The sequence below is a fragment of the Monodon monoceros genome, unplaced genomic scaffold (genome assembly GCF_005190385.1).
Source record: "Monodon monoceros isolate NGI ecotype Baffin Bay Population unplaced genomic scaffold, NGI_Narwhal_1 Super_Scaffold_3, whole genome shotgun sequence".
Classification (NCBI taxonomy): Eukaryota; Metazoa; Chordata; class Mammalia; order Artiodactyla; family Monodontidae; genus Monodon; species Monodon monoceros.
In genome coordinates, this window is record NW_021703780.1 from 46,299,678 (window position 1) to 46,326,733 (window position 27,056).

At 35.2% G+C, this 27,056-nt stretch overlaps 1 protein-coding gene across 3 annotated transcripts in view; it reads left to right on the top strand.

The window, feature by feature from the left end:
* Positions 1–27,056, top strand: part of KHDRBS2 (KH RNA binding domain containing, signal transduction associated 2) — a 730,387-nt gene that overhangs the window by 685,776 nt on the left and 17,555 nt on the right. For 2 of the 3 annotated variants that reach the window (XR_003796745.1, XR_003796744.1), the window contains 2 exons: positions 15,169–15,342; positions 17,241–17,301. Coding sequence is in view for 1 of the 3 variants with exons in the window: in XM_029243151.1 (XP_029098984.1) it covers positions 15,169–15,266 (98 nt within the window). In the remaining 2 variants the exon portion in view is untranslated. Of the gene's footprint in view, positions 1–15,168; positions 16,251–17,240; positions 17,302–27,056 lie in introns of those variants that run through there. The other variant, XM_029243151.1, reaches the window with a different exon arrangement.

Below are 27,056 nucleotides of genomic sequence, written 5' to 3' on the forward strand. Positions count from 1 at the left end.
AGCTTACACAAGCCTCTTAATAGCCTCATCCACCAAAGGGCAGACAATAGAAGCAAGAAGAAATAAAATCCTGCAGCCAGCAGAATGGAAACCACAATCAGAGAAAGAAAAAATGAAATGGCAGAGGAATATGTTCCAGATGGAGGAACAAGATAAAAGCCCAGAAAAGCAACTAAGTGAAGAGGAGATAGGCAAATTTCCAGAAAAAGATTTCAGAATGATGATAGTGAAGATGATCCAGGACCTCAGAAAAGGAATGGAGGCAAGGATTGAGAAGATGCAAGAAATGTTTAACAAAGACCAAGAAGAACTAAAGAACAGACAAACAGAGATGAACAATACAATAACTGAAATGAAAATTACACTAGAAGGAATCAATAACAGTATAACTTAGGCAGAAGAACGGTTAAGTGACTAGGAAGACAGAATGGTGGAAATCACTGCCATGGAACAGAATAAAGGAGAAAGAATGAAAAGAAGTGAAGACAGTCTAAGAGACCTCTGGGACAACAATAAACACACCAATATTCACATTATAGGGGTCCCAGAAGGAAAAAAGAGAGAGAAAGGTCCTGAGAAAATACTTGAAGAGATAATAGCTGAAAATGTACCTAACATGGGAGAGGAAACTGTTACTCAAGTCCAGGAAGCAGAGAGTCCCAGGCAGGGTAAACCCAAGAAGGAACATGCCGAGACACATAGCAATCAAATTGACAAAAATTAAAGACATAGAAAAATATTAAAAGCAACAAGGGAAAAACAACAAGTAACATATAAGGGAATTCCCATGAGGTTATTGGCTGATTTCTCAGCAGAAACTCTGCAGACAAGAAGGGAGTGGGGTGATATATTTAAAGTGATGAAAGGGAAGAACCTACAATCAAGAATACTCTAGCCAGAAAGACTCTAATTCAAATTTGATGGCAAAATCAAAAGCTCCACAGATAAGCAAAAGCTAAGAGAATTCAGCACCACCAGACCAGCATTGCAACAAATGCTAAAGGAAATTCTCTAGGTGGGAAAGAAACCAGCAACTTTAAAAAACTTTGTACATATATAGACTGCTATGTCAAAACCTCATGGGAACAGCAAACCCCCAAACTACAATAGATACACACATACAAATAAAAAGTAACCGAAACACAACAATAAAGATGGTCATCAAACCATAAGAGAGGAGAGGAAGGAAAGAAAAAAGACCTACATAAACAAACCCAAAACAATTAAAATGGCAATAGGAACATACGTATTGATAATTATATATCAATATATATCAATATATAAATGGATTAAATTCTTCAACCAAAAGACAGAGACTGGCTGAATGGATACAAAAATAAGACATGTGTATATACTGTCTACAAGAGACACAACTTCAGGCCTAGGGGCACATACAGACTGAAAGTGAGGGAATGGAAAAAGATATTCCATGCAAATGAAAATCAAAAGAAAGCAGGAGTAACAATTCTCATATCAGACAAAATAGGCTTTAAAATAAAGACTGTTATAAGAGACAAAGAAGGACACTACATAATGATCAAGGATCAGTGCAAGAAGAAGATATAACAATTGTAAATATCTATGCACCCAACATAAGAACATCTCAATATATAATGCAAATACTAACAGCCATAAAAGGAGAAATTGACAGTAACAGAGTAATAGTGGGGGACTTTAACACCCAAATTACAACAATGGACAGATTATCCAGACAGAAAATCAGTAAGGAAGTACAGACCTTAAATGACACATTAGACCAGATGGACTTAATTTATAGAGCATTCCATCCAAAAGCAGCAGAATACACATTCATCTCACATGCACATGGAACATTCTCCAGGATTGACCACATGCTGGGTCACAAAGCAAGCCTTGGTAAATTTAAGAAAACTGAAATCATATCAAGAAACTTTTCTGACCACAATGCTATAAGATTAAAAATAAACTACAAGAAAAAAATGTAAAAATCACAAGCACATGGAGGTTAAACAATATGTTACTAAACAACAATGTATCACTGAAGAAATCAAAGAGGAAATCAAAAAATACCTGGCAACAAATGAAGATGAAAGTACAATGATCCAAAGCCTATGGGATGCAGCAAAAGGAGTTCTAAGAGGGAAGTCTATAGCAATAAAATCTTACCTCAGGAAAGAAGAAAAATCTCAAATAAACAACCTAAACTTACACCTAAAGCAACTAGAGAAAGAACAAACAAAAACTAAAGTTAGTAGAAGGAAAGAATTCATAAAGATCAGAGAAGAAATAAATTGAGGTGAAGAAAACAGTAACAAAGATCAGTGAAACTAAAAGCTGGTTCTTTGAAAAGATAAAGAAAATTGATAAACTTATAGCTAGACTCATCAAGAAAAAAAGGGAGAGGACTCAAATCAATAAAATTAGAAATGAAAAAAGAGAATTACTATGGACACCACAGAAATACAAAGGATTATAAGAGAATACTATGAGCAACTGTATGCTAATAAAACAGACAACCTGGAAGAAATGGACAGATTCTTAGAAAGGTACAATCTCCCAAGACTGAACCAGGAAGAAAGAGAATATATGAACAGACAATTCACAAGCACTGGAATTGAAACTGTGATTTTAAAACTCCCAACAAACAAAAGTCCAGGACTAGATGACTTCACAGGGAAATTCTATCAAACGTTTAGAGAAGAGTTAACACCCATCCTTCTGAAACTGTTCCAAAAAATTGCAGAGGAAGGAAAACTCCCAAACTCATTCTATGAGCCACATTTACCCTGATACCAAAGCCAGACAAAGGTACCACAAAAAAAGAAAATTACATGCCAATATCACTGATGAACATACACACAAAAATCCTCAACAAAATACTACCAATCTGAATCCAACAATACATTAAAAGGGTTATACACCATGATCAAATGGGATTTATCTCAGTGATGCAAGAATTTTACAATAACCAGAAATCAGTGTGATACACCATATCAACAAATCAAAGAATAAAAACCATTTGATCATCTTAATAGATGCAGAAAAAGCTTTTGACAAAATTCAACACTCATGTATGATAAAAACTCTCCAGAAAGTGGACATAGAGGGGACTTACCTCAATGTAATAAAGGTCACATATGACAAACCTACAGCTAACATCATACTCAACAGTGAAAAGCTGAAAGCATTTCCTCCAAGATCGGGAACAAGACAAGGATGTCCACTCTCACCACTTTTATTCAACATAGTTTTGGAAGTCCTAGCCCTGGCAATCAGAGAAGAAAAGGAAATAAAGGGAATCCAAATTGGAAAAGAAGTAAAACTGTCACTGTTTGCAGATGACATGATCCAATGCATAGAAAATCCTAAAGATGCTACCAGTAAAGTACTAGAGCTCATCAATGAATTTGGTAATGTTGCAGGATACAAAATTAACATGCAAAAATCTGTTGCATTTCTGTACAAAATCAATAAAAGGTCAGAAAGAGAAATTCAAGAAACAAATCTATTGTTTGTTTCAATAGGAAACAAAAGAATCACAACAAAAAGAATAAAATACCTAGGAATAAACTTGCCTAAGGAGACGAAAGACCTGTACTCCAAACACTATAAGACACTGATGAAAGAAATCGAAAATGGCACAAACAGTTGGAAAGATACACCATGTTTTTGGATTGGAAGAATCAGTATTGTCAAAATGACTATTCTATCCAAGGCAGTCTACAGATTCAATGCAATCCGTATCAAATTACCGATGACATTTTTTCACAGAACCAGAACAAAAAATCTTAAAATTTGTATGGAGACACAAAAGACCCTGACTAGCCAAAGCAATCTTGAGAAAGAAAAATGGAGCTGCATGAATCTGGTTCTCTGACTTCAGACTACACTACAAAGCTATAGTCATCAAAACAGTATGGTACTGGCACAAAAATAGAAAACGACAGAAAGCCCAGAAATAAACCCATGCCCTATGGTAAATTAATCTACAATAAAGGAAGCAAGACTATACAATGGAAGAAAGACAGTCTCCTCAATAAATGGTGCTGGGAGAACTGGACAGCTATATGTAAAAAATGAAATTAGAACATTCTTTAACACCATACACAAAAATAAACTCAAAATGGATTAAAGACCTAAATGTGAGACCAGATACTGTAAAACTCTTAGAGGAAAACATTGGAAAAAGACTCTCTGACATAAATCGCAGCAATATCTTTTTTGATCTGTCTCCCAGAGTAATGGAAATAAAAACAAAAATAAACAAATGGGACCTAAGTAAACTCAAAAGCTTTTGCACAGCAAAGGAAACCATAAACAAAACGAAAAGACAACACACAGAATGGAAGAAAATATTTGCAAATGATGTGACCGACAAGGGATTTGTCTCCAAAATTTACAAACAGCTCATGCAGCTTAATATCATAAATACAAACACCTCAATCAAAAACTGGCAGAAGATCTAAATAGACATTTCTCCAAAGAAGACATACAGAGGGCCTAGAGGCAAATGAAAAGATGTTCAGTATCACTAATTATTAGAGAAATGCAAATCAAAACTGCAATGAGATATCACCTCACCCCAGCAGAAGGGCTATCATCAAAAGATCCACAAACAACAAATGCTGGAGAGGGTGTGGAGCAAAGGGGACCCTCCTACACTGTTGGTGGGAATGTAAATTGGTGTGACCACTATGGAAACCAGTATGGAGGTTCCTTAAGAAACTAAAAATACAACTACCATATGACCCTGCAATCCCACTCCTCGACGTGTATCCAGAGGAAAACATGGTCTGAAAAGATATATGCACCCCAATGTTCACTGCAGCACTCTTTACAATAGCCAAGACATGGAAGCAACTTAAATATCCATCAACAGAGAAATGGATAAAGAAGATGTGGTACATACATTCAATGGAATATTACTCAGCCATTAAAAACAATGACATAATGCCATTTGCAGCAACATGGATGGACCTAGAGATTGTCACATTGAGTGAAGTAAGTCCAGCAGAGAAAGAGAAATATTGTATGATATCACTTATATGCAGAATCTAAAAAAATGATAAAAATGAATTTTTTACAAAATAGAAACAGATTCATAGCCTTAGAGAGTGAAATTATGGTTACCAGAGGGATGGGTGACGGGGAGGGATAGTTAGGGAGTTTGGGATTAATATGTACACATTGCTATATTTTAAATGGATGACCAATAAGGACCTACTGTATAGCAAAGAGAACTCTGCTCAATATTATGTAGCAACCTAAATGGGAAAAGAGTTTGAAAAATAATAGATATATGTATACATTTAACTGAATCTCTTTGCCGTACACCTGAAACTAACACAATATTGTAAATCAACTATATTCCAATATAAAATAAAAAAATAAATTAAAAAAATAAATAAATAAATAGCACCACCACCAAAGAGAGGAGCGTTATACTAATCACAGCATATTTAAATTACAGTGTGAGTCTTATTTCAAATCGTGGTGGCCTCACCTGGTAACATACAAGCTTGTAAAAAACACTCATTGCATGTTAAACTACTTGGAATGCTTTCTTGGCACAGCCTTAAGTTTGTTGAGCATTTTTTTTAACCCTCCTGGAGCTTACAGAATAGCAGTAGTTCAAATAACTTAATCTTAGTCACAGAAGATAAAATTGCAAAACCACACTGTTATTTGGAAATTAGGTATATACATGAAGTAAGTTTGTGAGTACTAAACAAGGGTATGTATAAAAATGCAGTAAAGTTAAGAAAAATGCCCCAGGATTTCCATATCTAGACTGAAAAAAGAAACTGGAAGAGGATTTAATTCTCATATTATAAAAACCAGCCATGGCCACAGACACACATTCCATTGTGCTGAATTTAAGTTAATAGAGAAATATCAAGCACGAACTATTGGGCCACAAATGTATTTCAGAATTTTTTCTCAAAGTTTCTACAATGTTCCTCATTATAGATTATTCATATATTTATCAACTGTCTTTCTGAATTTACCCATTTATCTTTTCAATATGTACCACATTTTAAACATTCATATTTGTTGTTTATGTTAAGTTTGGACTTTGGAGATAGATTTTATTTGTTTCATGGTCCATATAGCTGGTTGGAAATACATACTTTCAAAAGCCACTTAGGGACTTCACCTAAGAACATCTTCAAGGACTAAAATGGATCTCACCACTCTGAGGAAAATTTTGGTATTTAGGACAAGTTCCCCAGTAACCAAGAGAAGCACTTCAAAAGTCCCAATGACCCAACCCATCTCTGGCTTGTGGGAGCACTACCAGAAAACATCATCATTCTTAAAATGAATCAAAATAGTGAGTGATCAAAAAATCTAATCCATAAGCACTTACTCATTGTTAGGGAAAATGTAAGTTTTTCTCAGTATGTTAAACAGTGTAAAATCATTAATTTGCCAAAATTTAACAGGTATCTAAAGTTTGGGTCTTTGGTACTTGAAACCTTAAACTGGTTTGTTTTACTGGTTCCTTCTCCTAATTGGTCCATTTCCATGCAAAAATAAGATGACCTTCCTTTTGAGAAAAAGATTTTAATGTCTTAAATTTATCAGCAACATTACTTGTATTTTGAAACACAAGAATTTTTTTCAATAAACAACATAGAATACTTGTACTTTAGATGATCACCAGTCATCAACTCTAATGTCTAAAATGAAGTCAAGGTTCAGACCATGTTAGGCCTTGTGTGGAATTCCTTGTTAAAAAATTTGGACTGATCTTGAGTATGCTACAAGAGCAAGTGAACAGGCCTAATCAATTGCATTTGGACAAGTTCCTCTCTCAAGAAGGTGGAGAAGAGTAGGGAATGTATACATACACACACATGTATATACACACACACAGTAGGGCATATATATATGTATATGTACAATAGAACATATATACATTATGGCATATATATACATATATACATACATATATATGTATATATGCTTAAAATCATAGAAAAACACAAAAGATAACAAGGTAGCTGAGTTCTCTAGGCAAAGAGGATAATGGCTTGCCAGGGAATAGGATTAGTGGAGATAGGAAGAAATGAGTGAGTGAAACACATATTAAGGAAGAAAAGAAAAAGCTTGATTATTGTTTAGATCTACTGAGCAAAATTGAGAAGATGCCAAGGGTTTTCGATGTATAACTAGGTAAGTTGTAGGTAATAGCATTATTCACTGAAATAGGAAACTTAGAGTATTAAGTAGCATGGAGAAAAAGATGTTTAATTTTGAAAAAGTTGAGTTTGAGAAACTTAAGGAGATATCCCACAGGCATTTAGATATGCATGTCAGAAGCTCAGAATGGTTTCTGACAATTAAAATGTGCCATCAGTATGTAGATGAAGAGACTTGCTGACTTGCCAAAGAGGCCTTTCAACAAGAAAGAGGCAGAACTAGAACTCAAAAGTATTCCTGGCTATAGGACTCCTGGGACTTCCATTCAAACTGAAGGGATCCATCTGAGGGAGGTCTATGACTTCTTTTTGTGTACAAAATGAAGATGTAAAATATTTAAATTTAATTAATTTATTCAATAAGTAATTACTGAGTACCTGTCATGTGTGTCTTAAAACTCCAGAGTTGGGAATGGAGTACAGTCCTTTATTATTTTCTAAATGGGTTATCTCAAGTGTTACTTGTTTCTAACAGGGAATGTCTAATTAAAAATTTGTGACAGTGATAATAGCTGTAATTGCTTCCCAGATGCTGCCTGAATTTCCAGAGAGTATAAATGATAGAGAACTGAAATTTCACTCTTCTTAGAACATAACTCATTATGTTCATCTCTGAAAAGAAATGTTGATCATCCATATTTCTCCTTCAGTACTATTCTGTTTTACCCTTTGCATCTTAAAACAATAAACTCTGCAATTACATATAGTGACAATACAAATTGTGTGGATGAAATTGTTGAACCATTAGGTTCTAATATTCCATTAATATCTAAAGATGCTCAGAGCAGATCAGTTAACCCTGCCTTCCACTTTAAACACTTAGATTTGCACCTTAGCAAATTCATTTCAAGCAGCCTACATTTTTGCTAACAAAATTAAAGCTACAATCTCCTGATTTAGCTAATCAATTGCTTGTTGTTGGAATCACCAATTATTATTTTTAAGATTTAATTTTATTTATTTTTGGCTGTGTTGGGTCTTCGTTGCGGTGCTTGGGCTTCTCCTTACGGTGGCTTCTCTTCTGGAGCACAGGCTGTAGGCGCACAGGCTCAGTAGTTGTGGTGCATAGGCTTAGTATCTCTGTGGCACGTGGGATCTTCCAGGACCAGGGATTGAACCCATGTCCCCTGCATTGGTAAGTAGATTCTTATCCACTGCCCCACCAGAAAAGTCCTGGAATCACCAATTATTATATAATCAGAAGGGAGTAAAATAAATTGTCTTATTTTCTAGCCAAGAAAAGAAAAGGAAAAAGAGTGGAAATCAGCAGCTTCTTTCAGATGAAAAGGATAGTGAAAAGATGGTGAGACAATTACAAATAAAAATTCTGGGCTTTCCCAACAACTAAACTTTCTGAGCTATAGTTTTCTCATCTTTAAAAAGAAGACAACATTAGCACCCATCTTGGAAGAAAATTTTATTAGCTAATAATACACATAAAATGCCTAGCAGTATGCTTGACACCTAGAAGGTGTAATGGTAGTATCTTCATTTTTTTAGTAGGATAGGTATTTTAAAATTAAAGAAAATGGACATTGTTATTTTAGTGAGTTACAACAGCAACTACAAAACATCTAACCTAACATATTCCCTTTGGGAATAAATAGCCATAAAGCAACATGTACTTAAATATTTGAAATATGCTTTTAAATAGAAAGATATTTCTCTAAGAAATGAGAAACCTGAGCCCAAAAAACTGAGTGGCTCAGAGCCAGTGTGAACGTTAATCAACCTGTTGTAATGCTCTTAAATGATTAAAACCAAAGACACTAGTGGCTTGTAATAGTAGAGATTAATTTAGATTCCTTACATTAGTTGTGTTTTTTGCAAATTTGTTTACAGTATACCAAAAATAAATAGCAAGAGCTGTCCTTTTTTGTTGTAGTGTGATTAAAAATTTTTTTTTTGAGATTCTTTTTCAGATCTCAGAAATATAAATAACTAGCTATCTAGGTCTAGCAAAGTGTGAGCATAAGAGCTATGTCCTCGGTAATCTTTATGACACCTCATATCCTTTCTGAACTATTCTTTAAAGTTAGTTTATTTTGAAGGTGGCATGTTAAACCTACTTCCAGAGAGACAGATAAGCATTAAAAGTTTACTTTCCAGATAAATAATGCTGACTTTTCATAAATTGGTGCCTTGCTCCTGTGCTTCATTTTTTCGCCCCCAACAACCTCAATGTTTATAGTATCTCTGGAGCACTCAGAGAACACCATTTTGCAAGTTTAAGAATCATCAAGATTTTTCTTTCCCACTCTGAATGCTCCCCAAAGTATCTAGTCCCCTGTCAGGAATGAGAGAACATTGAGATATAAATGCCACTTAATAGTCCTGAATCTGCTGAGAACAGAATATTTGAAATGCAATAGCTTTTTAAGTCACTAGAGTAACATTTAATGCACAAGAAGAGTTACCTGGGTAATTTACATCCCTTTATCAAAATAAAACGTTCCTCAATGATGCTTATTAGCATGTACTGGAGATTACACACTATGCATTCCGTAAAACTTGAATCAACTGGGTAAAAAAATCAGTCTGAGTTTAAAGAAACAGAGATGGGATAATTTTTTAAAAGAAATATTGATATATTTCAAATATATAAAACACTATAACCTAATTCTAACAATGTGTTTCTGAATGAGTCCTGTTTTACTTATTTTGCATAATTGATTTTTAAATTCCTTTTTAGTTAATAACATCATTTATTTATATGTAGCTTACAAGTATTTATGGTGTCCTTACTACTTCTTTGTCACTGTAGAAAGTCTTTCCTTTCATAGATCTTAGAATCCAGTTTAAAAAACCAGACCAGATGATACAAAATAATTAATACAGGAAAGTTTCTAAAGAATGTGAGTTCTCCTAAATAGGTTAAACAGTACCTGAATTCTTAGTTATGCCATATATTTGCTTAGAAAATTACTTCTTTGAAATGATTCAGTGTTAGAGTTCTATCCAAGTTCAATTGAATGATGGAAGTTAGTAGCTCCCTTCTCTACGCTTTCCTCAGCAATTTTCTTCAAATATCAGTTACAATTGTGCTATAATCTATGACATTTCATGTTAGTGTTGTCCTGTGATCTCCTTAAGGCTCCTTAAACTATCTTCATATGCAGGGTTTAATACAAGGACTGGTATATAGGAGATCTTTAGTGAAGAAAAAACAAGAAAATGTTATCTAATGAATGTTTTATTTGACCCCTTTCCCTCCTATTCATATACCATATGGCACATTAAAATCTGGATTGGGAAACCCAGAATTGGAAATGCAATCAAGTCAGTTGAACTCTATTTTTCATATCTTCATTTGCTTTTTCCAGATCCACAATTCTGTAAACCATCCAGTAATTTCCAATTTGACAGACAGTTATTTTGCACCTTCTCTAAGGAATAATGTATTTATTTGCTCTGTTTACATGCATAGACTACCTAGTGTCTCTCAGATGACAATCATCCTGATACTGAGAGAATCTTACTTCATCATTTTCCGAAAGTAAAAAGAAATATCTCTAAACCTTATTGTTTGTAATGATTTCTTTAATGACGTCCTTCATGGGAATAGAAACACTTGGCCAGGACTCCAAAATTTGTATGAAGTCCCAAAACGTTTAAATACACTTTGCTGAATAGTCGAAGTCCAAGAAGACAGATAAATTCTAAGTCCATTCCTGGGCCTTTATAACTTCACATTTTAGAGAATTCCCATAATCAAGTCTTTATAATGATTTGTCTATTCCTATGTGCAAGGTTCCAACCATGATGGACTCAAGTTAGAATCCCTCTGGATTTCTAAGAATCACTTCTATCTCTGAAGTAATCCAAGAGCTTCCAGTGAGAGTGAGGATATTGGCTGACCACACAAGCTCAATGGCACACTATATGATTCATGACAAAGGAAAAACATTCGAGTCAGTGCTCTCCAGTCCAGACACAAAGACCATAACTTCACTGAGAGAAGCTGGCTTGTATTGTAATGTGGTGACTAAATGTGTGTCTAAATATAAACATTATGATATTAGGAAAAATATAGACCAAGGAAATTTGGCACAAATAGAAATAGTATTTCCCTGATCTCAATTATTATTGAGAACATGTAAACAATGGGCCCAAGATCTGAATTAAGTGAAATTAATCCTTGATTTCCTCTGCTAATGGTAAGGAATCTTAGAAAATCTAAAACTTACTTTGCCTGGTTAGGAATTCATTTTAGCTGCCTTTTTGGTTACTACTGAAGCTGAATCCAGCCTCTGTACCCCGACACCAAATTAAATCTCAGAGACAAAGTTTTGGGTGAAGTAGAAAAGAATAGCTTTATCACTTTGCCAGGCAAAGGGGGCAACAACTGGCTAATGCCCTCAAAACTGTGTACCAATTTGGAGAGGGTAATGAGAAGTTTTATAGTAATGGTTCCAAGAGGAGTGATCAGCTTGTGGACACACTTCTGATTGGTTAGTGGTGAGGTAAGTAGGAGTCAATATCATCAACCTTCAGGTTCCAACTAGTCTGGGGTCTATGTGCTTGTGGGCAGAATACCATCTTTAACTATCAACTTCTTCCAACTCGTGGGGGTTTCAGTATCTGCAAAACAGCTCAAAGATATTGCTGTGTGTATCCCTTGATGGGGAACTAGGACCTTGCCCCAAAGCTGCACTATTTTTTCTCTTGACTATTTCACCCTTGTCTCTGCATCCTCTCCCTTCCCTAATTAACAACTGCTTGAATCTGCCCTTTGGAACTCAGTGAAGGCCATGGAGGCTGAATGAAGCCTATTTCTTGTAGTCAAACAAATGGGGGACACAAAAGGCTTTTGTGCACAGGAGCCCCACAGGGCCCAGCTCAGTATCACTATTATGCTGGGCTAATAGTATTTCCCATTTTCCTAGCCTTCAGCAAGGAGGAAAGAGCATAGTATTAATTCACATACCAATAGAGAGTTATGAAAGAGCATATTTTTGTGCAATGAAAAAAGTTTTAACACTTTTTGTAATAGGACTCCGCTATGATTGTTTCATTGAATCTAATAGTGAAATACTTTTGATACTTAGCTAACTAAACCTCGTGAGTAATAAGTCTGACTTTATAACAAATATATAAGATTCCTATTTATAGAACTTTTAAAATTAATGTTGAATTTCTTCAGCTCAACTGTTAGTGGTTTTGTTTTGTTTTGTTTTGTTTTTGCGGTACGCGAGCCTCTCACTGCTGTGGCCTCTCCCGTTGCGAAGCACAGGCTCCGGACGCGCAGGCTCAGCGGCCATGGCTCACGGGCCCAGCCGCTCCACGGCACGTGGGATCCTCCCGCGTCCCTTGCATCGGCAGGCCGACTCTCAACCACTGCCCCACTAAGGGAGCCCCAACTGTTAGTGTTTTTAAGATTGTCATTGGAAGCTCTTTATGCCTCTTACTTCCCACATTTAGTGGATTATGTGATCCGCTATGCACTGCATATTTTTCCAGGTGCTGGGGATACAGCAGTGAACAGTGTCACTCTCCATTTTAATGTTGGTCAACAGTTTAAAAATGTAAGGTTTTGGGCTTCCCTGGTGGCGCAATTGTTGAGAGTCCGCCTGCCGATGAGGGGACATGGGTTCGTGCCCCCATCCGTGAAGATCCCACATGCCGCAGAGCAGCTGGGCCCGTTAGCCATGGCCGCTGGGCCTGCGCGTCCGGAGCCTGTGCTCCGCAACGGGAGAGGCCACAACTGTGAGAGGCCCACGTACAACAACAAAAAAAAAAGTAAGGTTTTAGTCCATCAATTTGCTGCCCTGGAGTTTTAGATAAAGTCAAATAAAACCAAGTCAGTGAGTTTTCATTAGACACATTTATTTGCTCGGTGGCAATTCCCCAAGATTATGCCAGTTTAAAAGTTCCAACAAATCTGGGGATAGATGTGGCAGGTATGGCTGTCACTCTGCCTACTGTTGTTTCACTGTTTTGCAGGAACATTCAGATTTAAGAAACAATCCAGGACTTCCATCCCCTGGGAAAACTTGAAACCTATATCATTGCAGCTCCTAAAGCCCATAGATTGCAACCCAGGGATCTTTAACACTCTAGAACAAATGAAACAAAAAGTGGTGCATTCTCTTTGCTAAAAATTAGTAATAAAATGGGGTAGATTTTACCTCCAAGAGGAAGAAGGCACTGACATATTCTTGATTATTAATAGACAAAGTGTAAAATTCATATTATATAAGGCTGACAAGGCACTTTCTAGCTTTCAAACAAGATCCATTTTCCCTTCCAGTACATCAAAGAAACTTTTCTTTATTTCCAGTCAAGTACATACATAAAATTCTTCTCCAAAATGTCTCTGTTGAGAAAGTCTAGCAGCTTAGGGGTAAATTGCTGTCTTCAAGAGATCACATGAAAAAGACCAACATCTACAATCTCCCACCAAAAAAGGCAACATGATCTAGAGCGGGTCCTGTAAACCTTTCTTGTAAAAGCCCAGAGTGTAAATACTTCAGGCTTTGCAGGCAGTATGGTCTCTGTTACAATTACTCAAGTCTTCCTTTGTAGAGTGAAGGCAGCCACATGCAATATGTTAATAAGTAAGCGTACCTGTATTCAAGTAAAACTTCATTTACGAAAACAGGCGGCTGGCCAAATTTGGCTCAAAGGCCTTAGTTTGCCAACCCCTGATCTAGGTAGATCTGTATTCTGACTGAACGTAACATGTCTCATATTTATTTAGGATCTCACTTCTATTTTGTGTCCTACCATATATTGAAATAATCATAAGCATGTACCTTAAATAGTGAAAGAGATGTAATTTTTCATTTATCATCAGATATCACTTGTAATAAAAGTATCCTGTTGAAGGATATCCTCAGAAACCTAATGTTCACCCTTTAATGCTATTTTCCCCTATATTGATCTGACTTTTGTTCATTTTTCTATATTATAGATCATTATTCCTTTCCTTATAGTATAGTAAGTACAATTTAAATTTTTCTTATTGTTTTTGCTAAAAACATTCTTAGAGGCACTTGAGCTATCCAGGGGCATATGCCCTACATCAGTGGCCTCAATCTGCAGCGCTTTTACAGTTATTTCCATTACCACCACCTTGTATATCAGCTATCAATGTCAGTTTGTCTATTTCTAGTAATCCCTTTTCTTATATCCATACTTCCTCCCTCCATAGCCCAATGCATAAAATCTGCTTTCTAATGAAGAACTGAATTCTTTCTAATTGAAAGACCCAGATAACCTAGTTTCTGGAACCACTTAAGTCACCATAAACCACTTGGCCCTTTGAAGGAGTACTACATTTCCCTTCTGCATACATAGACTTTAAGAAAGCTATTTTCCACAACACTCAAAAGGTTGGCTGCTTGTTTCTTGTCTGTTGGCCAGGTCTCAGAGCATTGAGGTTACTGGAAGTCAGATTAACAGGTAAATGAGGAATTTTCCTAGTGTACTAATACCTCTTTATTTTCCAACTTGTTTTTCGAGAAACTGACAGATTTTTCTTTACTGACTTTGCTACTGAAAATTTACTCCATATCCTCTTCTGTCTCACTGACTTGGATAGTTTAGCACAATGAACCTCAGCACTGGACGCTGAGTCATCTAGGCAAGCACTGAAAAAATACCAAACTCTAGGTCTCACCTTGTAGAGTTTCTATGTTAATCAAGGGCTAAGAACCACTGGTTTCCTATATTCAGTTTCTTTTAGGAGTCTGTGCAAAGGATTAGGGAGGGGTGGTTTACCTTGATGCTCCTCTTTCTATTTAACACATAATAAATGGACTTTAACTTTCTCTGCTTTGAAAAATGCCCTGCAAGTTTAATTCCAAGTGGCTGTATTTCAAAATATATATTTTTTGTATGATCTCACCATATGGAAAATGTAGTAAGTCTAGAGCCCTCAGTGTTAAGATCCTTTATTCTCTTTTCGGCTATTGCATCTTAAACAACTGTTTTTGATAACTGTGAAGCCAAGTGAATGCTACTGTCTTTCTCTTGTTCATAGCACCAGAAGAATGGGCCATGACCCGCTCCAGCCTGAAGGCACCACCACCAAGGTCAGCCCGAGGGGGATACAGGGAGCACCCCTATAGTAGATACTGAGGGTTCTCCTCGCCTGTGACCTCACCTCAAAGACAATTCATAGCCTGTGGTCTCCACATAAACAGCAACATGACAAGTAATAGTCCTTTTTTTTGTTCCTATTCTAGGGATAACTGCTTATGGTTGCTCCCATATATTTGTTGTATTTCCCTGATACTGTTGGTGTGACACTGACACTAGTATTATTTTATGAAACAGACTAAAAGAAGCATTGGCAAGCATTGTCTATAAACCATTCAGTAGGATGATATTCTCTTGGTTGTTTTCATTGTTGTGTGTAATCATTTTTTTCTCTCTCTTTTTTTTTTAAAGAAAGAGCATGAATCTGTTAACAGATTTTGAGTCTCAACAACTAGCAAAAACTTTGTTTAGGGTTGCTAAAAAACTGTAACACAATATTTGAACTAGCTATAATAAAGTTGTAGATAAGATGTTTTAACCTGTCTTTTAATATCTGTTAGTTGAAGCTGTTCGATATTAAATTTGTAAATTTAATTTTAAATGCTGTTTTAATGGGGTTGAAAACAAGCAGCTACTGTATGTATGTAGCTAACTGAATTTGTTTAGTGTTTTAACCTGTATTTGTTAAAAAAGAAAAAAACACACACATAAAGTTCCATGTGTAAGCTTCTCTAAATAGGAAACCACACTTTGTCAAATATGTTTGCCATAATTTGTCAATAAAGCTGAAAACTTTTGTAAAAACTAAATTTGGAATTACTTGTTTTCTAGCTTTAAATGCCTGCTTTATTTCTTTTTCAAGAGATGCCTAAAATGTTTTCTATTTAAAAATTACAAAAATGAACCCAAGCCTGTTTTAAGATATTTGTGTAATACTTTAAAAGTGTATTAATAACTTATGGTTGTTAAATAATTTAAAAGTTAACAAACTAAACTGTTACATGAATCATGGTTAGTAAACACTAATGTATAACATGTTAATGGAATAAATGGATTTAGAATAATAAATGGATTTTAAACTATCATCTAAGCTTTATCTTGCTAAACACAAATTCTGGTTGACTTGTTTGCATTAGCATGTCTCTCGTGAGAAAGAGTAATGGAGTATAAAGAGGTAAGATTACCACTTACCACTGTCTAAATGCCTAGTTCTTCAACCTTTGAGTTTCCCGCACATTAAATATCCCATCCAACATGTAAGCATTGTGTAGATTCACTTTATTTTCACTCAAAGGAGTGTGTGGACTTCATTTGCGTAGTTTATAACAATTTGTTTTGACAAACAAATCATCAGTGTCACTGGCCAGTTGTTGCTATTCAACCTCAAAAACTTTATTTGTAATTTTCAGTGCTAAATATCACCGCCCTTGAAGGCAGTTTAGAGGGCTGATAATTCTTTTGAGACTATCAGACTTGATGGCTGATGATTGTTAAGGAAATATGTCGCAGAACTCAAAGGATGACTAAACGTTAAACAGGTAACACTAATAGTAACTCTGTAATTTTGCTTATGCAACAGTAATGTTAAATATTCTCAGTTATTAAGTTCCTGATAGTTAAAAAAGTAAACCTACAAAAACATAACAAATAGGTTATTAAAACAACTAATTAACATTAACTAGAGGCACCAAAATTATTTTACAATATATAACCCTCAGGTAATAAACAGAACTAAAATTAGCAATAATAGTAATGCAATTCTTGCTAACATCAAACGTAAGCTAAATTTTGATGGAAAAAAGAATGTGAAAGACTCGATGGTAGGGATGAATGCCAAAACTGTTCATCTTTTAAATACAGTTTTTTGTTTATGGTGGCTTTTGTCAATGTAATTGGTTTACTTTTTTGCTGCTAAACAGTTTAGGCATATTGTTCAGTTTTTGCAGCTGGAGTTGCATGCTAATAGTTTTATGAAGTGTGTGTCTGTCGTCAATTAAATTTGTAATATTTGCCTTTCACAAAATGCTACTGAGTTATATTTAATTTGTTTTCTATTCTTTCTTACTATTCCAGGTACCCACAAGCAAAGAGCACATAATTGAATAGCAGGTGTGATGGGCTAAGAATGAGAGAGGTAAGCTTATTTTTATCTTGACATAGATAATCTTTAGCAACATGAAGTTACGTAGTAAGCTAAAACACCAAATGCCACTTGTTGAAATACTAAAAAGGTTTAGATTGTTGTCTAGAAACTGAGTTATTTGTATCTTCTTTTAAAGAAAGTGATCTAACTTGGTGTTTACCTGGCAAGGCTTTCTGAGCTTATTCAGAAAGGTGAATTCATAGTTAATCTGCAGCCCTTTTCCTTGCAATGAACTACTATATATTACCTCTTCTCAATTGTGCAGAGAAAGAGTATTAAAACTTTTATTCTGCAGACATAAGAAAAGGAAATCACAATTGTTGACTGAGATGGAGGGGATGGGAAAGGGAGCCTCATAACCAATCCCTTGCCTACACTCTGTCAATAAGATGATACTTATTTAGTCAACTAAAATAAACTTACCATTATTTTCCCCATTTATCCCATTAGATTTATCAGTAAATTCCTTGTTTCTCATCTGCCATTCTATTTGATTCAGCAAATATTTACTAAGTATAAAGCACTACTGGAACTTGAGACTTGATTTCTATACACAAGGAGTTGAAAATTTTAGCCAATAAACCTCAGACTTAAAACAATGCAAGGGCAGTTATGAGATCCACAGACAGACTTGAGAATTGAAATAGTCTTGCCAGGATGTTTGAAACAGGGATAAAATCCAAGTTTTCTCCTTCTAGGTCTGGTCCTCTTATCACTACACAGATATCCCTAATACAGTGTAGAGTTAAACAAATGCTGTAGGAGAGAGATGAGAGAGCCTGGAGATTCCTCATGACTAGAGAGAGGCCAGAGACTGAGGGAACCATGGACTGAGAGGAGCAGCCTATGCATGGAGATGGAGGGGAGGGCCGCCTGGGGAAGAGAACAGGCTGAGTCAGGTCTTGGAGTCCAAACAGTTCAGGAAGCAGGCTCCAAGGGGAGAAAAAACCTGTAATCCAGGTATCCTGCTTACTATTCTCCTTTGATCCTTTTTAAACAATAAGCTTGATCTTGTATAGCAATGACAGAGAAATCACTCGCAGTTTGTTACTATTTTGATACATTAATCTATAAGTTTTTGTGTCCATTGTAATTATTTTATCATTTCTGTTATTGTTGCTTTATAACCCATGGGTCTCTCACCATTCAGACTCTATCTTTCAATGCATTAACTCAGGGCAGGGCTATCACAGCAGAAACACCAGTGCTGAATAAGAGAAGAGAACATTCTTGGCTATTGAGTTTAAATTAAGAGTTTTTGAAGTTCAATAACCACGATTTGTGAGAAAGGGGATTTTGAGTTTCAGAAGCTTGTGTTTTGAGTAGGTTCTGAGTAGGACATAAAATGGTAGACTTAAAAGACTCCTATCAAAAAATAAATAAATAAAGACTCCTGTCCACCTGCCTCCATATATCTACAAGATAAACATTGTTCAGGCTGAGAAGAAAGTTCAAGAGGTAACAATATCTAAGATATTAGTGTAAGACATTAGCGTGGTCTTGAGTCTGAGTCTGTACACTAAATCAATTATCCAATAAAAGCCTCCCATAGGTTTAGAACACAGAGGGAATATTTGTCTAAAGTGAAGCCTGGGGAGGCTTCACTGAATTCCCCCACCTCAGTGTGTTCTAGGTGAAATCCTGTAGAAAAAATGCTTTTATAGAATGTTTTTCCACGCTGGCACGAGTGGAGCAGATGTGGCAGAGAACCACTCACAGTCACCTCTGCAGGAAGGCAGAGGAGAGAGCAGTAGCATCAGCTCGGACCAACACTGACCAGAATGCAGACATATATGTGGAGAGGTGAGAAGATCAGCTGCTCCCTGCTACCAACACCTCCAAAATTTAAATCCAACCCAGAAAAGAAGAGAGGAGGAAAATAAATTCCTGAGTTGACAAGGGAACCCGTGACCAAAATTAATCTGAACTGGCTGAGATAATTTTTCTCCACTGGCAGTATGGGAACTTGAGATTGAAATCAAGTTGAGGTATAGAAAAATATAATTATGTATACATTGCAGTCATTTATTTCATAACTTTCCCAACTCATAAAATAATCAGAAGTGAATACAGTAGGTTTCTCTGGCTACAGGGAATGAGAATTTCCCAAAGTTAGTGGCCTCTCAGCAGAAACCTTTGATAGGATGAAAACTGTTCAGTGTGGCCCCAACAGTGAACATTTGCTCAATTGGAGGGAGCTTTCTTCTCTTGTCAGTGACACTGGTCCCATTGGATCCCTTCATGAAATCATGTCCCCTCTAACTAATTTCAAAATGCTGGCTCCCAAAGATGGCAGAAACAGGTACCATGGCAATTCTAGAGCCAGTGTCTGTATAGATATTCTCATTTCTGACATTCACCTGTGCAAGTTACATGGCATAAGGTTTTTAAATTACAGTTGATGTTATTCGTGTGCATACTCCAGACATTCTTTCAGATAATGCTGTAGCTCTTGGTATACTATAATGATCCTATGACAACAGGGAACTCAACAAAGGTCACTAGTTTGGACAGTAGACAGTAGTGAGTAAGAAAGTCTTTATGCCTGCTTATATATGTCCAAAAAAAGTTTTATTACACTCCAGTATGATTAAATCAGATCCAGTTTGATGCCATTTACGAGACCAAATAGTACTTTTAGGTCTTATTTTTAATATTTAGATAATTTTCACTTTCAGTATATTAATGGAACTAAGGCCATTTAGCTTAATAACAAATTGAAGCACTAACAGTTTTTAACTAAATTTGTCACTGAATGACATGTTAAAGGTTTTCATGAATTCCTTTAAAGGAAATTGCTTTTTAAACTATATTATTAAAATATTACTCTTGTTTCTTTAGTTTTTCACTTAAAAGTATATAGGCTTATACTTTGAAACCACAAATGTCCCTTAAAAATGTAACCCTTTAATTATATAGCATTTTCTTTATATCTTTATCTCTGTGTCTCTTGGTTAATGTAATATAGAAGTTTGTCTACTTTTGGGGGTTTTAAAGGGAATACAAAACAGTGATCAGTAATCTGTCAAGTTGGTTGAATATCAAGTATTTTTTCAATATCAAAAAACTGTTAACTGAAAACTTCATCTGTTTGCCACTCTTGCAGATTCCATTGAAAGGTTTAATTTTTACTGCAAAAAATAATGCAATGAATAATTGCAAATATCCAATTGAATGGTAATTTACAAAACTGATTACATTATTTGTGTTCTGTATGAGGCCAAAGAATAATAACAATAGTAATAATGAAGCCATCAGTTTTCTGAGCATACATACCAGGCAAGGTACTAGAATTTTCACATAAAGACATACATGGAACCCCTGTAATCCTTACAACAAGCTTTCAAAGGAAGCACAGTTAACCCTGTTTTACAGAAGAGGAAGTTGAAGTTCAGAGGCTTAGCTAATGTCACACTACTAGTATATAGGAAAACCAATATTTAAAACAAAATTTTATAACCCATACATTTTCCAAAATGCTATAATGATTTCCAACTTTTAATGAATTTGACTCATAGCACAGGGAGATCAGCTCGGTGCTTTGCAACAACCTAGAGCGGTGGGATAGGGAAGGTGGGAGGGAGGCTCAAGAGGGAAGGGATATGGGGATATATGAATGCAATGTGGCTGATTCACTTTGTTGTACAACAGAAACTAACATAGCATTGTGAAGCAATTATACTCCAATAAAGATATATTTAAAAAAAAGTGAATCTACAATCTCAGGTAGCCATAGCATAATTTCTGTTCTGTAGCAACTTGATGAATCCTAACTAAAATATATATATATATATATATATATATATATATATATATGATAAAGTATTTTAGCTTGACGTTCATCTACTTTGATCTTTCCTCAAATTTGTCATTCTGTCAAAAGTTCCATTATAGAAAATAGAGGTGAATGCTACAGTCTTTTGTAGAACAAATGGATTCATTTATAATCTAAGTTCTATTTTAACATTAAAAAACCCTCATGTGGTTAAATAAGCATAAAAGAAATTTCAGGCTTTTACTCTTCAGTCTGTAAATCAGAACTCTGCTTTAAAGTATGAGAGTCAATCCAAATCAGAAATATCTTTGTATAAACCATGCAGTCATGTGTTAAGAACACAAAGTGAGGCTATCACTCAATGTTAAATATTTTAAAACAAAGCATTTCCTGTTGTCAATATAATGTGTGGCATTTTCCTGAACATTCTAGTTTTCTATTAACATATCTGAGTTAACAGTAAGATAGTTGTTCTTGTTGACTGGCAGGCATGGGTCTTCAATATCCATCATGAAGATTAATTTTCTTAGCCTCTTTACTGAGAATTGATTAATTGGTACTCAAAAGATTATTTACAGTGGGTAATAATGTCACTCTTCTTGATATGCTGTTCTATATCTCAGTCTCTTACACTTTACTGTGAGAGAAATTGAGAAAATAGGAGAGGAAGTTATCTGATTCATACACCACTGGATGCCTTAACAACAACTAGCTTCTCTGCCTTTACCAAAAACAAGTACAGAATGAGCCATCTTAAAAATTGGTAACAGGGGCTTCCCTGGTGGAGCAGTGGTTGAGAGTCCGCCTGCCAATGCAGGGGACACGGGTTCATGCCCTGGTCTGGGAAGATCCCACATGCCGCGGAGCGGCTGGGCCCATGAGCCATGGCCACTGAGCCTGCACGTACGGAGCCTGTGCTCCGCAACAGGAGAGGCCACAACAGTGAGAGGCCCACGTACCGCAAAAAAAAAAAAAATGCTCATCATTATAGTCATAAAGAAGTATGTATTGGGTATCTTCATAACACGTATTATATGTTTATACACAAGAATTTATTATAATTTTGCACATATATTGCTCACATTGAAATACAGCTAAAAACAAAAGACTAGCCATGTTTGTATAACTGTTTCAATAGTAAGAATAATGTGAATAAAGAGGTATTTGCAAAAGTGGAATGTATACATAATACACATCAAACACTGTATGTTTAGGAATTACTTCATATATTTTCTCAACAACCCTATGATATAAGTTCTAGGGCATTCTCATTTTCTGAATGAGGACACTGAGCCTGAGAGGCAAAGTAACCCACCCAAGGTCACACTGACCAGTGGCTTGGACTCTAAACCCAGAGACTTCATCCTCAACTCCTACACTCTACTGTCCATTCTGACTTTGATCACATTTTATGTAGTAAACTAAATTTTAGAGGAAACCAAAATGCAGATATGTAATTCATTCATCAAGCTAGTAAAAAGGAATTAGAATAAACCCTTTTTCTATGAATACTGCCAAGATCAGTACTAAATTTGAAGTCTGATGATAAATTTCTAAATGGTTCTATATGCATAAGCCAAAATATTCAGAATATCTCTTTTTCCTGAATAATCTAAAAAGTGTGTCTTGCATAATAACTTTGACTCTATATAGGTTGTGCCTGACTATATTTATTTGCACATCTTACCATTGATTAAATGGAAGTTATGTGTATCTAAGTATAGAATGTAGCCTTCATGGAGGTTGACATAAAACTTCAATGAAAATAAACTGGAAAAATTTATGTCTAGAAAAATAGTCATGGTCGCTTACTTGTTTACTAACAGCATGCTCTATTGTATTGATTTGTCTCAATCTGTGTGATTGCAAAAATAAAATGTTTTCCTTTACTATATCTTGTCCTATATAGGTGATATATACCAGTTAAATGTATAATGTATTTATATTTTATTAAACTTAATAATAGGTTACCAAAATGAACATGAGAATAAGGAAAAAATAGATTTAGAAAGAAATGTAGCTGAAAGGCTGAGAAAGACCCATTAGAAGTGCTATGACAAAACAGGTAGCAACATGAAAAACAAAAGATAACCCACCCCTTATAACCTTAAAGAATGGAGTGTCTTGACATCTGAAAATTCTCATGTCACAATCATGTGCAATTTATCACATAAGGCAGTAACTAGAAATTAAAAACATGCCTTGCTTCTACAGCAAATACAGAATACTTAGCTATTGCATGTGTCTGAAATGTCTGTTGTCTGTCTCATGACAGTCACCCTTGTGGACTATTGCATTTTCCCTTCACTTCCACCAGCAGATTTTTTTTTTTTTTACCACTTCAAGAAAACTTCTACGTGTCCAATGTTGAGTAAAGAACAAAAATTTGTACCAGTTTGTGCTTTTAGAAAATTACAAATTACATATATGGAGCTTTAGAATTGTTCAGAGATATTTAAAAAATAGGACTACTAAATCTATAATTCAAGGGTATGCCAAAATAATTTTATCACATTGCTCTCAAACATATTGATGTTTGAGAGATACTGTCTTTCAACCTATATTTTAAGAAATCTGTAGTTTGGTATACTGTCTACTATGAGCAAAACAATAGACCCTGTTGGAAGCATATGTTTTCTCAATAAGAATTGTTTGTTTCTTGTATTAAGATTGTTAGGGAGAGATCTAAAATAGGACATCATACACATTAATTACTAATAATTAAAACTTGGTCATGAGTTGATTTGATTGCTCAGAAGTAGGAGAAGACCGTTAATTAATTCTTTCAGGATTTAAGTCCAAGGTGTTTTTGTATTTTTAGTAATATCCAAATGACTTACCAAATCCATATAGTTTTCCATTTCTAAATCTACCAGTTAATTACATCCCTCAGGGAAACACTTTTACCTGAAAATGAGACTAGAAATGAGAGCCTGTGACTAAATGAAATAGGTTCAAAAGAAAGTGGCTTTATGACAATTTACGGCTAAAACATATTCAGTGAATGCCAAATAGTCCACGGAGCTATGTGCATTGCTAGCTGCCTCATAAAGAAAAACTGTCATCAAGTGCAGCATCCTGGTTTGAAGATGTTCAAGAAATATTTTGGGAAAGAACAGTCAGGCTTTACCTCTCTTGTAGCAAAAATTGAAGCCCTCATAAGAAAAGGCTTAACTTTTTAATCTTTGGATCAATCTAGTATATTGATCCAAAATAGATGGGAGGCATTTAGTAAATACAACTAAATGAATAAATATCAATTTGCTTCTATATTTTTCTAATCTTATTTCTTATGTACTATTTATGATATATGGAAATTATATTGATTTATTTGTAAAATGCTAATATTGTGTATGACATATGTACATATATACATATGTATATCTATCTACCTTTATATGCATTGCTATTTTAAAAAATTTAAGATAATATAGATTTAATTATCACAACAGCTCTATGAAGAAAACAGACCAAATTTTCCTATTCTTATTTTAAATATAAGTAAATAAAACTTCGACGGGTTAAGAGGTTTGTGCAAAACCACATGACTTGGTCTGAAACATTAACCTCTCCAAAATAACTAACCATCTCATTTTTGTAAGTGGTTGTGTCCAGTGGTGGAAGAGAGATCGAGTTGTATGAGAGAGGACACTGCTCATGTGGAGTAATTATTAAGCATCTTTTAATAAAACACATTCTAACATAACCAAAATTTTTGAGATTTACTTTTACCTATATATAAATATTTACTAAGAACTTTAATAATTAACAATTAGATGTCTTCTCCTAAAAGCATGCCAAAATATTAAATAATTTAAAAAACAGCATATTGGTGTCTGATGCATATGAAATTACTCAAAATCAAGAGCCTAATGGACAAAAAAGTGTACAGTAAATTGGTAATATTGAAATTAAGTAATGATTTTTCTGATTTTAGTTGGAAGAGGATGGATTGAAATTAAGAAAAATCAATAGAAGCATTCTAATTTTTTATTTATAATATATCAAGAGGACTCCAGTTCCTTAGCATCTCTGATTCTAAGAACTTGAATACAAAAAAATGAGTAATTATTCCACCACTAGATAAGAATTAGCGTATTATCGTCCATCCATCTTACTTTTTTTTTAAAAAAATGGACTTTATGAATATTGGATAATTGAGATTTTTAAATGCCATGCGAGTTTCAAAATCTAATTTTGGCTTGGTTTGCAAAGACCAAAAAGTCACTGAAATTTCATAATTTGAAACCAAGCACCTTGTTTTGAGGAAAAGATTCCAGACTATCTGAACCTAAATTAAAGAGATCAGCAGTTGATCTTTCTATTTTTATATATCTTTATTGGAATGTAATTGCTTTACAATGGTGTGTTAGTTTCTGCTTTATAACAAAGTGAATCAGCTATACGTATACATATATCCCCATATCTCCTCCCTCGTGCGTCTCCCTCCTACCCTCCCTATACCACCCCTCTAGGTGGTCACAAAGCACCGAGCTGACCTTGCTGTGCTATGCGGCTGCTTCCCACTAGCTATCTATTTTACACTTGGTAGTGTATATATGTCCATGTCATTCTCACTTTGTCTCAGCTTACCATTCTCTCTTCTCGTGTCCTCAAGTCCATTCTCTATGTATGTGTCTTTATTCTTGCCTTGCTCTTACGTTCTTCAGAAACTTTTTTTTTGTCTCCATTTATATGTGTTAGCATACGGTATTTGCTTTTCTCTTTCTGACTTACTTCACTCTGTATGACAGACTCTAGGTCCATCCACCTCACTACAAATAACTCAATTTGGTTTCTTTTTATGGCTGAGTAATATTCCATTGTATATATGTGCCACATCTTCTTTATCCATTCATCTGTCGATGGGCACTTAGGTTGCTTCCATCTCCTGGCTATTGTAAAAGGAGCTGCAATGAACATCGTGGTACATGGCTCTTTCTGAATTATGTTTCTCAGGATTTATGCCCAGTAATGGGATTGCTAGGTCGTATGGTAGTTCTATTTTTAGTTTTTTAAAGGAATCTCCATACTGTTATCCAGAGTGGCTGTATCAATTTACATTCCCACCAACAGTGCAAGAGGGTTCCCTTTTCTCCACACCCTCTCCAGAATTTATTGTTTGTAGAATTTTTGATGGTGGACATTCTGACCAATGTGAGGTGATACTTCATTGTGGTTTTCATTTGCATTTCTCTAATGATTGGTGACATTGAGCATCCTTTCATGTGTTTGTTGGCAATCTATATATCTTCTTTGGAGAAATGTATATTTAGGTCTTCTGCCCATTTTTGGATTGGGTTGTTTGTGTTTTTGATATTGAGCTGCATGAGTTGGTTGTAAATTTTGAGATTAATCCTTTGTCAGTTGCTTCATTTGCAAATATTTTCTCCCATTCTGAGGGTTGTCTTTTTGTCTGGTTAATGGTTTCCTTTGCTGTGCAAAAGGTTTTCAGTTTCATTAGGTCCCATTTATTTATATTTGTTCTTATTTCAATTCCTCTAGGAGGTGGATCAAAAAGGATCTTGCTGTGATTGATGTCACAGAATATTCTGCCTATGTTTTCCTCTAAGAGTTTGATAGTTTCTGGCCTTACATTTAGGTCTTTAATCCATTTTGAGTTTATTTTTGTTTATGGTGTTAGGGAGTGTTCTAATTTCTTTCCTTTACATGTAGCTGTCCAGTTATCCCAGCACCACTTATTGAAGACACTGTCCTTTCTCTATTGTATATTCTTGCCTCCTTTATCAAAGATAAGGTGACTATATGTGCATGGGTTTATCTCTGGGCTTTCTATCCTGTTCCATTGATCTGTCTGTTTTTGTGCCAGCACCATACTGCCTTGATTACTGTAGCTGTGTAGTATAGTCTGACGTCTGGGAGCCTGATTCCTCCAGCTCCATTTTTCTTTCCGAAGATTGCTTTGGCTATTCATGGTCTTATGTGTTTCCATACAAATTGTGAAAATTTT